The sequence below is a fragment of the Octodon degus genome, unplaced genomic scaffold, assembly GCF_000260255.1.
Source record: "Octodon degus isolate 3935 unplaced genomic scaffold, OctDeg1.0 scaffold00009, whole genome shotgun sequence".
In the NCBI taxonomy this organism is placed as follows: domain Eukaryota; kingdom Metazoa; phylum Chordata; class Mammalia; order Rodentia; family Octodontidae; genus Octodon; species Octodon degus.
The window spans coordinates 11166808-11183388 of NW_004524585.1; the positions used below are offsets into that span (position 1 = coordinate 11166808).

At 39.8% G+C, this 16581-nt stretch overlaps 1 protein-coding gene across 3 annotated transcripts in view; it reads left to right on the forward strand.

Annotated features, from left to right (window-relative positions):
• The window catches only part of Ipo9 (importin 9), a 53437-nt gene that overhangs the window by 18949 nt on the left and 17907 nt on the right, over window positions 1–16581 (forward strand). For all 3 annotated transcript variants that reach the window (XM_023707965.1, XM_004625344.3, XM_023707960.1), the window contains 12 exons: window positions 1347–1408; window positions 1601–1687; window positions 2777–2978; window positions 6789–6877; window positions 8621–8707; window positions 10149–10268; window positions 10370–10470; window positions 10643–10701; window positions 11554–11705; window positions 12626–12724; window positions 14299–14405; window positions 14995–15134. In XM_023707965.1, coding sequence (XP_023563733.1) covers window positions 2918–2978; window positions 6789–6877; window positions 8621–8707; window positions 10149–10268; window positions 10370–10470; window positions 10643–10701; window positions 11554–11705; window positions 12626–12724; window positions 14299–14405; window positions 14995–15134 — 1015 coding nt within the window. In that variant the 5' untranslated portion in view covers window positions 1347–1408; window positions 1601–1687; window positions 2777–2917. The remainder of the gene's footprint in view (window positions 1–1346; window positions 1409–1600; window positions 1688–2776; window positions 2979–6788; window positions 6878–8620; window positions 8708–10148; window positions 10269–10369; window positions 10471–10642; window positions 10702–11553; window positions 11706–12625; window positions 12725–14298; window positions 14406–14994; window positions 15135–16581) is intronic.

A 16581-nucleotide genomic window follows, 5' to 3' on the forward strand; every position in this document is an offset into this window, starting at 1 on the left:
GTGACTTTCTTCTTTTATGGTGTTTTGTTCTCTTTTTTTTAACTTATCTTTACAGGTTTATATCTGGTAACCTTGACAACTAATTTGAAGATAGCATCATTCAACACAACAATTGTTGAATTCCTATTCCTTTGTTTCATGAAAATTTGTATCATCTCTAATGCTCCCTTTTATATTTCATATTCTTTTAAAAAAAGAAAAAATTAATGTCTTTCTAGCAAGGAATAATTTGTATTTTTGGGAGAATGCAATAGTAACCAATATGCTGATAGTATTTTTTTTAATTTTTTTTTATTTATTTATGTGTGTGTGTGGCCAGCTCAGCCCACCAGGGGGCGGGGCTGGCTGGCATGTGGTGCTGGGGGATTGAACTGAGGTCCCTGTGCTCTGCTAAGCTTGTTTTAAGTAGGTGCTTTAGACCACTGAGCCATCTCACCAGCCCCAATAATTAATTTCTTTGCAGGTCTAAATCCAACCTATACTTTCATTTGGGATGAAGGTTCCTTATACCCTCTTAACATGCATCTCAAAATTACTATGCATTAATTAATGAAAACTATTCAACATATTTTTGAAATAAGACTGTTGGAGCCAGGTTTTCTTAGACTTCATTATCTTGTAAATGGTAGTATGTACTGGGGAATTCCTTTTTAAAAATTGTTATTGGTACATATTTGAAGTATATAATGGTTACATTCCTCAGAAGGAGTAGGTTCATGTATATAACATTTTAATTATGTTTTTATCTCTCCCACTCCCACGTCACCTTTTAGTAAAAGATCTATCTCCCTATTTCCTATTATGTATTTTTTATTTTGCTCTTTATTTAAGTTTTGGGGTTTTCATGTAAGAGAAACCATGTGAAACTTAAGCTTGTGTGTCTGACTTATTTTACTTAACGTTTTGGTCTCAAGGTGCATCCATTTTTCTACAGATGGCTCAAGTTTATTCTTCTTTATGACAAAATAGTTTTCTGGGCAACTCCTGAATCTTACCTTTTAAGTTTTCCTTGGGGTTACATAGTCCCAGTTTTGTTAGTTACTATATTCATTGGTCTGAGAGGAAGGTGTTACTATCTCAGAAGGGAGGGTAGCTGGAAGATGCTATGCAATGATAAGAGAAAATAAGAGGGATTTGGAGCTGTATATTGTGAGGAACCATTCCCTGCAGGCCACCTTTTTTCTTTTATCTAGAAGAAATCAGTTTTGACTGTTATAAGGACTTCTGGAAGCAATGGGTCAACTCTCATTATGAAATCCTTTCTATGGTATCAGGGTTTGGAGCTTGGTAAATTGCTAGGGCTTTCTAGATGCTGTTAAACTTACGGTAAAGTTTTTCTCTTTCAGAATTTGGTGTTCACTTGGCAGAACTGACTGTCGATCCCCAGGGGGCACTGGCAATCCGTCAGGTAAGTCCAGACTGGCCCAATTTATAAGTAATTTCCTTTTACGTGGTGATAAAATTTGCTTATAGGTAAGGCCAATTTATAAATAGTACGATTTTTTACTAGATTTAAGTATGATTCAAATGCATCAAGCCATTTATGTGGTTATGTGTAAGAAGTCTTTCTGCTGTACTTCTTGGCTTACTCTCTTCACAGCTGGCATCAGTTATCTTGAAACAGTATGTGGAGACTCACTGGTGTGCCCAGTCAGAGAAGTTTAGGCCTCCTGAGACTACAGAAAGGGTAAGGACAATTGCTTGGTTAATCTGCCTTCCAAGATTTGAGGGACTAGGGCCGATGAGATAGCTCAGTGGACTAAAGCACCAGCTTAGGTAGAGCACAGCAGCCAGGGTTCAATCCCCAGTGTGCCGTCCTGGCCCCGCCCCCGGGGTGCACTTAAGATGGTGATTGAGACTAGGCATGGTGGTATGTGCCTGTAATCCCAGTACTTGGGAGGCTAAAAACAGGAAAATCACTACAAGTCTGATGATCAACATAGTGAGACCCTGTAGACCTTGTACCAAATACATAATTTAAAAAAAAGATTTGAGAGACTATCTTAAGAGATTAGGCTATTAGAATTCTTTGACAAGACAAAAGGGTTAGGGATATAGATCAGTGGTGGAGGGCTTCCCTAACAGGTGCAAGACCCTGGATTCAATTTCTGGCGCAATGGGGGAGAGTGGATCTGGCAGAAAAGGAGATTGGTAGCTGACCTTTTGGGCATTGTGCAATAAAGTAAGAGAGCTTAAGCCTTATGCTGGCCTGTGTTCAAACTCCATTTCTACTCTCTATAGGCTGTGAGATCATTGGAAGCATAATTAACTGCTAAGCCTCAGTTTCCTAAATCTCTAAAATTTGACTTAAACTGCCAACTTCAAAAGGCTTGAGTGTTAAGTGGAACCGTGTTTTTACCTAGTTAAAATGTTGCCCACCATCTTGGGCCCCCACAAATTATTAAGATACAGGTTCTAAGATAACACTGTTCTTCAGAGCCTTCTGCAGATATGGAAGTGTTTTGGATCTGGGATGTCCAATATGAAACCTGCAGTGCCTTTTTGAGCACTTAAAATCTGGGTCTTGCAACTGAGGAACTGAATTTTAATTTTATTTAATTAACCACTTGGAGCTAGTGGCTACTATATTGGGCAGTATAAGTTTAGAGATCACAGATAAACTCTGAATGAATTGTCAACTTTTCATGTAGAAATTTTCTACAGATATGCAGTTTTCTCATGGGTATTTTGTTTTTTAATCTAACATAGTTCCAAACTGGACTGGGCTGTACTAGTTGTGTACAACCTTCTCTAATTGCAAGCCTTTTTTCCTCAGGCAAAAATTGTTATTCGGGAGCTACTACCCAATGGGTTGAGAGAATCAATAAGCAAAGTGCGCTCTAGTGTTGCCTATGCAGTGTCAGCCATTGCCCACTGGGATTGGCCTGAAGCCTGGCCTCAGCTCTTCAACCTACTTATGGAGATGTTGGTGAGCGGAGACTTAAATGCAGTTCATGGAGCCATGCGTGTGCTGACAGGTACCTGAAGCCTTTTTCCTGGTATTGGTATTTGGATCCCAAATGACAGGAGGCCTTACAAGAAGCTGTGTGATAGAGTGGCCCAAACAGACTTGCTACAAATGCTATTCTTCTTCTCTAGATTTTTACAAGTACTATTCTCCTAGTTTTTACCTCCACATCTGCCTTCCATTTTCCTTGGCTCTTTTTAAGAAGTTAAGTGGCATAGTACTGCTTTTACCATGAAACCTTATTACTTATGGGTGGAAGAGACTGGGGACATAGCTCAGTGGTAGAATCATGCCTAGCGTGCATGAGGCCCTGAATTCCAGCCCTAGCACTAGTGCTGGGGAAAAAAAGTCAAATGAAAAAAGAAGTCAAACAGAATTTTTACAGAAATATATGAAAAAGCTGGGAATAGTGACACATGCCTATAATCCCAGCACTCAGAAAGCTGAGGCAGGAGGGTTGCTATGAATTCAAGGCCAGTGTACACAGCATAGTAAGTTCAAGACCAGCATGACTTGGGTAGTGAAACCCTGCCAAGAAGGAAAGAGGGGGAAGGGGGGAGGGAGGGAGAAACAGAGAAAGGGAAAGGGAGAGGAGAGGGGAGGCAAAGAGGGAAGGGAGAGGGAGAGGAGGGAGGAGGCAAGGAGGGAAGGGAGAGGGAGAGGAGGGAGGAGGCAGGGAGGGAAGGGAGAGAAGGGGGGAGGGAGGAGTCTAAGAAAAAAAAGATATAAAACCATATACCTATATTATCCTGACCAGTATTTAGCAAATTGAGAGACTAGTCTTTGGTGTCTTTTCTCTGAGACTGATGAAAGTACTTCTGACTTTGAGTGCAGGGAGATTTGGTGAGTACCTGTTGTAAGGCTGACTGATCTGTCATTCCGGCCAGAACCTGCTTTCCTCTGTCCTTACATATCGCCTGAATTTCCCAGTGCTTTGTGAGTTCTGCTCTGCTTCCAGTCCTCTTAAGATGAAGACAGTAGGAAATCCTCCAAGAGATCCTTATCTGAACTGGACATAGTGGCACAGGCTTTTAATCATATCAGTCAGGAGACTGAGGCAGGAGGATTGTGAGTTCAAGGTTCAAGGTCAGCCAGGGCTTGAAAAGAAAAAAAAAGGAAAAGAAATCTGTACATTTTAGAAATCACTCATCCCCCCTATTATAGGAAACATCCCGCCTGTATTTTATCTGTATCTGTGTGACCTGCTAGCATACCTTGAACTGTATGAGCTATTCTGAATGCCAGGTTTACTCTTCAAATCTTAAGTTTACTGAGGTTAGCATATAAGCTGACTCTTAACTAGCTCAAGTAATACTAATGGTAGTTGATGATAATTGTGTCAAAAGCAAATCCTTGAGGGCCAATGAGATAGCTCAGCAGACTAAAGCACTTGCTTAGGCAAGCACAGGGACTGCAGTTCTATCCCCAGCACCACATGCCACTCCGGCCCCGTTGCCAGGGCAGGCTGAACTAGCCAGAGTCCGGGTGTGGTGGTGCACACCTGTAATCCCAGTGCTGGAGAGGCTGAAAGCAGGAGGATCACCATGAGTCTAAGCTGTGTAATGAGACCCTGCAACAACCAAATATGTTAAAAAAAAAAAAAAAAAAAATCCTCAAACTAGGTGTGATAGCTCATGCTTGTAATCCCAGCACTCAGGAGACTGAAGCAGAAGGACTGCTGTGAGTTAGAGGCCAGCATGAGCTACATAGCGAGTTTAAGGCTAGCCTAGACTAAGTATTGAGACCTTGTCTCAGAAAAAAAGCAAGTGCTCTGTCTGCTTTAGAACATCCTCTTTACATTCCCCAGCTGCCTTTTTAAGCTGCCCGCTTAAATTCTCATTGATTACTCTTGACAAAACTTCAGTTTTCAGCTCAGATACAATACAGGCTTACAAAAAAAAATCAAATGTTTCTTGTTCAGAGTTTTCACTTCCTTCTCCTTTCCCCTGCTTCTCCTTTATGATTCCTTATTCAATGATTATACATATTCATGGAATTGGACTTTCAGGTTCTTTATTTTTAGCATCATAGTGCCAGGATGGCAACAGATACATTTTCTATCAATGAAAGGAAGCCTACTCTTTGCTAATCTACTAACACAATGGCTTCTTTTTGATAAACCTGGAGAAAAAGGAAGATTGTACATTTATCTTGGTTGGAATTCTGAAAAGTCCTCACTGTAGTTGACCAAGGAAATTACTATTCAGTGAGGTCATTTGTCTGTTAGCCAAGGGAAAGAACTGGTAGGGAAATTTGTATCCTTTTGTAATGGAGTCATCAGACACAGTGGACTGCAGCCAACTTCCATTCCTAAATAACTGCTTCACACATTTTCAGAGGAGGGCAAATTATGTGAACTCTGAAAATAGCAACTCAGGTGTGTATAAAGATAGCAGAAGAGGGGCCAGGGAGATAGCTCAGCAGACTAAGTGCCTGCTTTAGCCAGGTGCAGGTACTGAGATTTGATCCCCAGCCACACATTCCTTGCCAGTCCCACCCCCAGGCCTGCCAAGCCAGCCACAGAGACCTGATGTGGTGGTGCACACCTGTAATCCCAGGGCTAGGGAGGCTGAGACAGGAGGATCACTACCAATCTGAGCTGCGTAGTGAACCCTGTATTAAGTGAATGAATGAATGAATGAATGAATGAATGATTTTTAAAAATTAAAAAGATAGAACATTAATGTGTACATCAGAGCCACTAGGATAATAAGACTGATTCTCTTCAGTATGTTTTTGGGCTTTTTTGTTTGTTTGTTTTTGGGTTTTGCTTTTGAGGTAGGATCTTTCTGTATTGCCCAGGCTTGCCCTGAACTCCTGTGCTTAAATAATCACTCTATCTCAGCCTTCTGAGTGGGTGGGGTCACACTATGCACTATTGTACCCATCCTCTTAGAGGGAGATATAGATATATAGATATATTCCTGTCTTTTATTGAAGTTTCTCAATTACTTGTATTATTTATAAAAGAAAACTTAAGTCTCATGGTGTGGAGGAAATGCAAGCATAACATATAAGAATTAAAATTCTTGATTCCAGAGGTATGTCTTTCCCTAAATATCAAAGAATTCTAAAGATTGTAATGTTGGCATTCTAACCTTTTTTGCCTTGCTGAATGACCTCAAAAAACTTATATTGAACTTTAAACCTATAAAATGTGGCCAGGCACAGTAATACACGCCTGTAATTACAACTACTCAGAAGGCTAAAACAGAAAGATCTAGTGATTAAGTTCAGTTAAAGCAACATAGTAAGACCTTGTTTCCAAAAAAATAACTCCTATAAAGTGTGAATAAATTGAGACTACTAGGAATGATCACAGAAAAGTAAAAAAGGCATTTACTTTATCAGTAGGATTAAATTGTATGAGCCAGGGATATAGCTCAGTGGCACAGCACCTGCCTGGTAAGTGCGAGGCCCTGAGTTCAATTCACTATACCAAATAAATAACTGGTTCTGCAAAAAATAAATAAAGCTGCATGCAGAACTTATCATCATTAATAAGTATCCATCATACTTACTTGGTCTAAGTCCTAGGCTGTCTAATAAAATAGCACTTGCTCTTCAAAGGTCATGGTTTATTCTTCATGGAGAAGTCACAGCTAGTAAAGAAGATACAACCTTGAATATTTGATTCATTTGACTCATAGAGATTGATGTTACCCAAGATAGTTGAGTGTTGTATTAGTTGCTTTTCCTGGCTCAAGATGAAGGCCACTAGGTCAGTGTCTTTGTATGCTGATATGAAATACTACCTAGAAATATTTTGAAACTTCACATAATGTCTTACATTTTGATGATACGACTCTTTTCTTTGTAGAGTTCACTCGAGAAGTGACAGACACACAGATGCCTCTTGTTGCCCCTGTCATTCTCCCAGAGATGTATAAGATCTTCACCATGGCAGAGGTAGGGAATCTCAGCTCCCTGATTTCAACAAAAAGGGGTGTTCAGGCTCTGGTTAGCTTTCACCTTACAGGTACAAGATTGTTAATATACAAATATTTGAATATCAACCTGTATATGAATGGTAACTCATTCATAATAAGGTATATGTATGATGGGTAACGTTTTAATTTCCCTGTTCTTCTGCCCCAAATCAATTGTGTGCATTTTAAAAGAAGTACATTTGTTCGTCATTAATCCCTATACCTGAAGACTCAAACTGATAAAAATCTAGATCATGGGGCCAGGGAGATGGCTCAGTAAAATAAGCACTTGTCTGGCAAGCACAAGGGCCTGAGTTCATCCCCCAGTTCCACACAAAAAAAAAAAAAAAGAAAGAAAAAGAAAAGAAAATCTAGATCAGAATCTGAATTAAACATAGGCATTTTCACTCACAGCTATAGGCAGCCTTTGATGAAAGAGTAACACAGCTAAAATACATCTTCATGTACCTCATACCTCATGGCTTCCTCTAATCTCAAAGTGTCTAGAGCCTTCATTGCTGCCTCTAGCCTCCTGTTAAGGATTTAGAGGTAGTCTGTCACTTCGTTGCACAAGTAGACCATTTTGGTTAAGTGTGTGGTATTGGAGATTGAACCCAGGGCTTTTACACTGAAGAACCTTCCCAACCCTTTTTTATTTTATATTTTGACACAGGGTCCTGCTAAGTTTCCTGGCATGGGATGTAATTTGCAATCCTCCTGCCTCAGCCTCCAGAGTGCTGAGAGTATAGGTGTCTACCACCACACTCATAGACCCTTAATATGCCAGATATGTATTTGAATATCAATCTGTATATGAATGGTAACTCATTCACAATAAGGTATATGTATGATGGGTAATGTTTTAATTTCCCTGTTCTTCTGCCCCAAATCAATAGTGTGCATTTTAAAAGAAGTACATTTAGAGCTGGGACTATAGCTCAGTGGGAAAGTACATGCTTGGCATTTGTGAAGCCCTTGATTTATTTCCCAGCACCTTGAAAGAAGAAAAAAAAAAGACATTCATTGGCCATTTTATTTTATTTTTATGTATTCTGTACAGGGTATTACTATGTAGCTGGACTCATAGTGAGCCTCCTGTTTTCAGCCTCCCCGTCACTGGGATTACAGGCATGTACCACCATGCCCAGTCTCTGGGGGGCTCTGTGTTCCCCGGGGGCAGGGCCAGGGCCAGTACTATATGTGGTGCCAGGGATCAAACCTCAATCCCTGTGCTTGGTTAAGCAGGCGCTTCATGATAGAAACCTAGTTTTGGGTTTTTTTTTTGTTTTTTTTTTTTTTTTTGTGGTACTGGGGATTGAACTCAGGTCCCTGTGCTTGTCAGGCAAGTGCCTATTCTACTGAGCTATCTCCCCAGCCCAAGAACCCTAGTTCTTGTGTTTGCCCAAGCAGGTGATTAGTCTGCTGAGCTGTCTCACCACTCCTCATTGGCCATTTTAACTAAGTCAATCTACAAAAGCCTTTAAAGAAGGCAAATTCCAAAAAGTTATGACATTGTATTTTCCTTCCTTATATTTTCTGAATTGCAAGTTTCTTTCAAACATGAATAAATGTTTTCCATCTCTGTAGGAAATCTAATCTCATGTAAGGATTGATCAGTCATAGTCTTACGTGTAGTTACACACACACATACACACGCACGTGCACACACACACACACACACACACACACCAGTTTCATGGATGTTCTGTAACCTTTTTCCTAGGTATATGGTATTCGAACCCGTTCCCGAGCTGTGGAAATTTTTACCACTTGTGCCCATATGATCTGTAACATGGAGGAGCTAGAAAAGGTAAGTTAGCCTTTGAGAAATTTATAGACTTCATGCTTAACAGTCTTTTATTAATACCTTCCAGCTGGGTGTGGTGGCACATGCCTGTATTCCCAGCACTGGGAAGGCTGAGGCAGAAAGATTGCTGTGAGTTCAAGCCCAACCTGAGCTACATAATGAAACTCTGTCTCAAAAAAAAAAAAAAAAATTATTAATGCCTTCCATGACAGCAAAGCAGTGCCTCATTGTCATAACCAACATTGTAGATAGACTTAACATTTTGATTAAATTTTTAAATTTACATATAGTGTATTTCTTAAAACACCTTATCCTATATCCTTTTCAGATTAGCTTCCCTAGAACATTTGTTTTATGAATCTCATATGAAACAGAGCTACCTGAAAAATACTGATTCCTGGGATTCAGAAACAGTTATAGAAAAGTGGCCTAATATAATAACTTTTAAGTGAACTGTGGTGAAGAATCAGGTCCCCGTAACCATAGATATGTCTTTATCTCTGCAGTTATGGCGAGCCAAAGGGATTCAGAGACCATTGGGAACCAGGGCCAAAGCTGGGTTTTATTAATTCTTTTTTTTTTTTTTTTTTTTTTTTTTTGCGGAACTGGGGATTGAACTCAGGCCCTTGAGCTTGCCAGGGAAGCGCTTATTCCATTAAGCCATCTCCTCGGCTCTTTTATTAATTTTTGAAGAGGACAGTAGCTCAGAGTTGAGTGACCATGGTTGGCAAGAACTATGTAAGTTCTGTGAGCTGGGCCAGGTAGTAAGAACACGGGCACCTCTGCAATGTACAGAGAGAGGTGTGTAGAAAGAGCATGGACAATTAGCCTCTTAAGTTTGAAGCAATCTGTATAACACAGTTTGAAGACATATTGAGGTTTGGGGGATGTGCTGGGGATTAAACTCAGTACCTTGCACTTGCCTTGCCAGGCAGGCGCTTAAGCCACTGAGCTATCTCCCCCGGCTCTAGTATCTGGTGTTTTAGATTGGCTGCTTTAGTTCTGGTGTCTGGCCTTAGTCGTTTTTGGACATCATTCCTCTTTCTTGAAGCTCTATCCCAGCCAACAGCAGTGTCTCTTGGCTTAACTCATGCTTAATAGGAGGAAGCCTTAGGCAAGGTTCACAGACCTGTGTTTTGCTACAAAAGCTACACATCAGGTGCTAGACCTATTTGCATTGCTTATAGCCAGTGGAGGGGATTGAACATCTCCCTAGCCATCTCTGCATATCAGTACATGGGAGTACAGCAAAGGTGAACCAAAATGGAGGCAAATTGTCTTCTCTCAAGGGGAGCGGTCTCAGTGGTCTTCCACCGAACACCATTTAACTAGCATGGGCAGGGCCCCTGGTTCCAACTCCAAGTATGCAAAACAGTGTGTGATATGTGTATTGAAGCCACAGAATAAAAGTCTGTCCAGTATTAACTTCGATTTCCATTGTCAGGGTGCAGCCAAAGTCCTCATCTTTCCTGTGGTGCAGCAGTTCACAGAAGCCTTTGTTCAGGCCCTCCAGATACCAGATGGTCCCACGTCCGACAGTGGGTTTAAGATGGAGGTCCTCAAGGTGAACATTTACAACAGTAAATTGTAAATGTAAGTGAAATTGGGCATTTAGAAGCATAGTCTGAATCCACTGATTGTCATTCTGGGTATTTTTCTCCTCAGGCAGTGACAGCCTTGGTGAAAAACTTCCCAAAGCACATGGTGTCCTCCATGCAGCAGATTCTGCCTATTGTTTGGAACACCCTAACAGAGAGTGCAGCTTTATATCCTTTTTGGAAAGGGCCCTCTTACCACCCATAGTTGGGAAACTAGCCTTGGGTCTCACATTCTTGGGGTTCATTCTTAAGTGTCTACTCGTGTTGAAGTACGTAACATTCTCTTACAATGTGTGTGTAAAGCAAACTGCAAGTTTTGTTTCTTTACTCTTCTTCATACTTATGTGAGGACAGAAGTGAATTACACAGAGGAAGTAGAAGATCCTGTGGATTCTGATGGTATGTAGTTTATGTGATCTTGACAAAAATACCAGTTATTGGGAAAAAGGATCTCGAAAAAGAAGTCAGAGAGGAAGAACAGAACAAAACCAAAACACAAGCAAAAACAAAAACCCAGTAACTTAGAGCCTTCATTCTCTCTAATTGGGTTTCCTTTCAGAATTGAGAATTGCTCATCTTTAATCTATCCTGATAGGTATTTGCAAAAAACATGTACTCATAAAATTTCTGAGTTGGAGCAGATTCCTTAAAGGCCATCTCATCCACATACGTTTGGAGTTGTGTCTTGCTGATTTTTGAAGTCCCAGATGATGATAGTTTCACTTCTATTTTAAGTACTTCAAATTAAAAGTAGACAAACTGGAAAATCAATTCAGTGTTTCTGATTTTCTTATATAGAAAAAGAGGGCTAGGGTTATACAGTGGTAGAATGCTTGCCTAGTATACTGAAGGCCCTGAATTTGATCCCCACAACTGCAAAATATAAAAGAATAATTAAAAAGAAAAAAACTGGGTGTGATGACGCACACCTATAATCCCAGTACCAGGAAAGCTGAGGCAGAAGGAGCACTGCATGTTTGAGGTCAGTCTGGGCTATGTAGTGAATTAAAGACCAGCATGAACTAACATACAGTGAGACCTTGTGTCATAAAAAGAAAAAGAAAAACCAAAAAATGATTTACTATCCTCACAGTTCCTTTTTTGACTCTTCAACCCCTATGCCAGTAGTTTGAAATGGTAATTAGCAAGTAAAATTGACTATTCATTAATTCACAAATATAACAGTTTATTTCCAGCATACATGCTTTCCTTTTGTTAACATTAATTTCTTCTCTTGTGTATTTCCTATAGGTGAAGTCCTGGGTTTTGAAAATCTCGTCTTTAGCATTTTTGAGTTTGTCCATGCCCTACTAGAAAATAGCAAATTCAAAAGCACTGTTAAAAAAGCCTTACCTGAATTGATTTACTATATTATCCTGTACATGCAAATCACTGAGGAACAGGTAAATAATGTTTGACGGTTTTCAGCTTGTATTTGGGAAGGCAACTTGATGAATGTGAGGCCTCACTGAAGTAAACATTTTATTTCTGAAAAATGGGCACTAAGAGAATAACTTGATATGAAGTTCTAGAAAAGCTTTCACATCTTTTTCTTTTAATTCCTGGTCCTGTACTAGCAATGTGGATTTGGAGAACACTTTCTCCATAAAGACGATCTCTGTTTTAAAAAAAAAAAAAATCTCTGTAAAGCCACTAGCCAAACAAAGATCCTGATATTTAGCAGAACCTACTACTTCCCTATAAATGGTGACTACATCACTAGCCTGGTCATCTAAAAATAAGATGTTGCTTCTCTATATAATGACACAAAAACTGACATAATTTTATAGTAAATATCCCATAAGGCCTAATATAATCAGAAAATCAGATTTTCCCAGAGTAATAGCTGATTGACAGTAACAGAGAACAAATGTTCTTCCAAATTCTAGAAAATAGTAACCATTGCACCTTGGTAAGGGATTTATTTCTGTACAACAAAAAGAAAAGACTTTGGGATGGCCAAATAGCTCAGTGGATTAAAGCACCTACAAGCAGGCGCAGGGGCCTGGGGTTCAATCCCTGGGCCTGGTGTGCTGTCCCCATCCCCTGGGCACGCTGAAACAGCAATTGAGACTGGGCATGGTCGCACATGCCTGTAATCCCAGCTCTTGGGAGGCTGTAAACAGGTGGATAACATACAAGTTGGATCTAATAGTGAGACCCTGAACACCCTGTAGACCCTTCCCTAAAATACAAAAAAAAAGGACTTTTAAGGCCAGACTTCTTAAAATGAAAAGTGATGAAGTCTTCCCATGTCTGATGAAAAGGAGTATGTGAACCAGATTGGTAGTCTCACAAAGATCTTACTTCATCATCTTTTCAGATTAAAGTATGGACAGCCAATCCCCAACAGTTTGTAGAAGATGAAGATGATGATACTTTCTCCTATACTGTTAGAATTGCAGCTCAAGACCTATTGCTGGTGAGTCACTTTGATGATTCGACAGAGTAACACTTGAGGGGTCCTCTTCTTGGTAGACATGGAACCCACAGTAAACAATACTGCTGAGTGGCTTTATCACAGACTTCTGGAGGATACAAGAGAGTTTCTGAGATGAATTTTGAGGCTCAGATTCCAAAGTTGTTGCTACTAGTTCTGATTTATAGGTTAAATATTAGATATAAGAATTATAGATTTTTAGGGTTTTTTTATAGCTCAATGGACTAAAGCACCTGCTTAGGCAGAGCACAGCTGCCAGCCAGGCTTCAATCCCCAGCATGCTGTGCTGGTCCTGCCCCCAAGGCACACTGAGACAGCAATGAAGACTGGGCGGGTAGTGTGCCGCACTTGGGAGGCTGAAAACAGGAGAATCATTACAAGTCTGATCTGTGTAGTGAGACTGTAGATCCTGTACTAAATACAAAAAAAAAAAAAAAAAAAAAAAAATTGCCCAGAGAGCCAGTAATCTCAGAATTTGGGAGACTGAGGCAAGAGCATTGCTGTGAATTAGAAGCCAGCCTAGTCTACATAATAAGTTCAAGGGCAGTCTGAACTACATAATGAGATGCTGCCTTTAAAAATAGAAAACATTGAGGCTGGGGATTTGGCTCTGCGGTAGAACACTTGCCTAAGGATGTGGAAGCTCTGGGTTCGGTCATTGGCACCAAAACCAAAAAATAAACCCTCTTTTTTAAAAAAGAAAAAATTGGGCCAGGGAGGCAGCTCAGCAGCATAAGTGCCTGCCTGGCATGTGCAAGGTGCCAAGTTTGATCCCCAGTACCACAAAAAAAGAAAAGAAAAAATTACCTAGAAAATGAAGTTTTACAGTAATTGAATCAAGAACGTTCTGTTTTATCTACTCTTCAACAGCACCAGCACAAACCAGAGTCTGACAAATTTTTTTAAAAAGATTACTGATAGATGAACATTCCAACTTCTGCTCATGTTTTCTTTGTCTCCTAAAGTAGTATAGCATTGTCCCTAGGCTGGAATGCTATGAAGAAGCTGCCACTTGTTTCCTTTTGGGCAGAAGGCTTGTTAGTGAATCACTTCTTATTATCATTTAGTATTTTAAAAGCATCTGTGAAAGATTATGGTTTTTTAGGTTTTTATTTTTTGTTGTTTTTGAGACAGTCTTGCTATGTAGTTTAAAAGGCTAGCTTTAAACTGGCTATGTAGCCCAGGCTGTCCTTGAACTCACAGTGATCCTCCTGCCTCAGCCTCCTGATTGCCAAGGTTACAGGTGTGGCCCACCACACCTGGCTGGCAGTTTTAAAAGCTAGTAGAGTAGCTGAATCTGCCACTTTCACTTATTGAATACAGCCAATGGAAGCAGCTAGTTAACTGCACAGAGCCTAAGCTCTGCAGATACAAATGTTACTTTGTTTCATTGTAGACCCTGAACTAATGGTCTCAAATTTTAAATCATTTTTAATACATCTAATTGGCATGTATATGTGAAAGAGTTTGTACCATTTACTTTTAATAGTCCAGACTAAAGCAGTTTGAGTTAAAAAGCATTTACATAACACTTTCTAGCCCTTCTTTCTCCCTAGGCAGTGGCCACAGATTTCCAGAATGAGAGTGCAGCAGCCCTGGCTGCTGCAGCCACTCGGCATTTACAAGAAGCTGAGCAAACCAAAAACAGCGGCACTGAGCACTGGTAAGAGCAAGTAGTTAGGATGCCTGACCTGTGATTTGTTTTAGGCATCAGACCTGAGCCAAACAAAGCCTTACTTTGAATCATTTGTTCTAAAGAAGGTCTGGGGGGGTGGGGGGAGATGGCTCAGTGGAATAAGCACTTTCCTGACAAGCGCAAGGGCCTGAGTTCAATCACCAGTTCCGCCAAAACAAAAAACAAAAAAAAAGAAGGTCTAGGGGCTGGGGATATAGCACAGTGGCATAAGCACTTGCTTGGTAAGTGCAAGGTCCTAAGTTTAGTCCCTGGTACTAAATAAATAAATACAAATTACTAAAGAAGGTCTATACATAACCTTACATTAATTGCTCAAAATGTCTTTTATCTTGTAAGGAAGAATTTTTATTTTGTGTTAATTACAAAAATTTGTTACTAAATATACTCTTTTTTTTTTTTTTTTGGTGCAGTTTAATAACTTTAGAGGGGAAGGACAGATAAGTGGCCCTTTGCATCAGATTATACTGGAATGTCCTTTTCTGAATCTTCTTCCGCAAATATTTCTCTGTTTTTGATTGTACAGTTTGTTTCACCAGCTGTGGTGACCTTTTCACAGGTGGAAGATCCACGAGGCTTGCATGCTTGCCCTTGGCTCAGTGAAGTCCATTATCACTGACAGTGTGAAAAATGGCAGGATTCATTTCGACATGCACGGGTTCCTGACCAGCGTCATCCTTGCGGATCTCAACCTCTCAGGTATGTTTCTGCATGGCTAGGATTCTGGAAGATCTTTAGAGCTGCCTTTAACTCAGTTAAATTTTTCTTCTAGACAGGTAGAAGTGTTCTTCTTTTCTTTGGGTGGAGACTCTTTGTACCCTAGGACGTGAGCTCATATGAATGCCTAAAATAGTCCAGAGACCTCTGGTCAAGTTTCACCTATTATGAGACCGATTTTGTGTAGTTCATAATTCTTCCATGCTGTTCATGTTTCTTCCCAAATTACCACTCTCATTTGTGGCTGTCATTAGTATTTGAATGGAATGCTATACCTAACATCTCTGGCTTGGATTAATATGTCCAGAAGACCAATCAGCCTTTTTTTTTTTTTTTTTGGTCAGACTCATTCTTCCTGTTTGCTTTCTGTCATTTTTCATACTATGTTCTTGGCAATATTCATGTCTGAGTTAGCTGCTTGCCTCAAAGAAGAAACAGAAGTCTTTACTGTTAGACTGATTTCTCCAGAGTAAGAGCTAAAAGTCATTGGTTGTCTATTATATTGACTCTTCTGCTACCATGCCTGTTCTCATACTTAGAGGCACATAGTCTTTACTTCCCCACTCTGTACTTAAATTCTGGGACATTTAGGCCATTCTTAGTCCATTTACTTACCTTTCTTTCATAAGATAACCCTAGGAGCAGCTTACATCATTTAATAACATTTTCTCTGTGACTCAAAATAGATAATCTCTTCTGAGATTTCTTACCCCACCACTTCCACTCTGTGAATTACAAAATTAAAATTGTTGTACATCTAGAGCCCAGATTCATTGGGAATACCTTGTTTCACTCTGTACTTGTCATAGTACGTCAGATTGCAGTTGCTGAATGTGTTTTCTTTCTCCTAGAATATAAGGTCTTAGTAGAAATAATGTCTGTATATCACATTGTATTCTACAATGCCTTGTCATGCAGTAGGCATCCTGTAATTCCCTGTTAAATGAAAATATCAGGATTTCTCCCATCATGTTTCTTTATAGAGTTTACCTGGCACACAGAATCTTCAAATACCAATATTTGAAGAAAAAAAAAAAAAAGACTCAATATGTAACATTTGTTAATCCACAGCTAAAAGTTTTTCTTTATTAGTCATTCTCATACTTCATGGTCTTTTTTTTTTTCCGGAACTGGGGATTGAACTCAGGCCTTTGTGCTTGCCAGGGATGCGCTTATTCTAGTGAGCCATCTCCCTGACCCCAACACTTCTTGGTCTTAAAATCCCTTTATTTTCTTAAATATTATCAGCAATCTCAAAAATATTTTTATGTGCTTTTCATTTATCAACATTTAACATACTAAAAATTAAAACAGAAAAAAGTTCTTTAAAATATATTTGTTGTAGGGGCTGGTGAGATGGCTCAGTGGTCTAAAGCACCTACTTAGAACAAGCTTAGCGAAGCACAGGGACCGCGGTTCAATCCCCCAG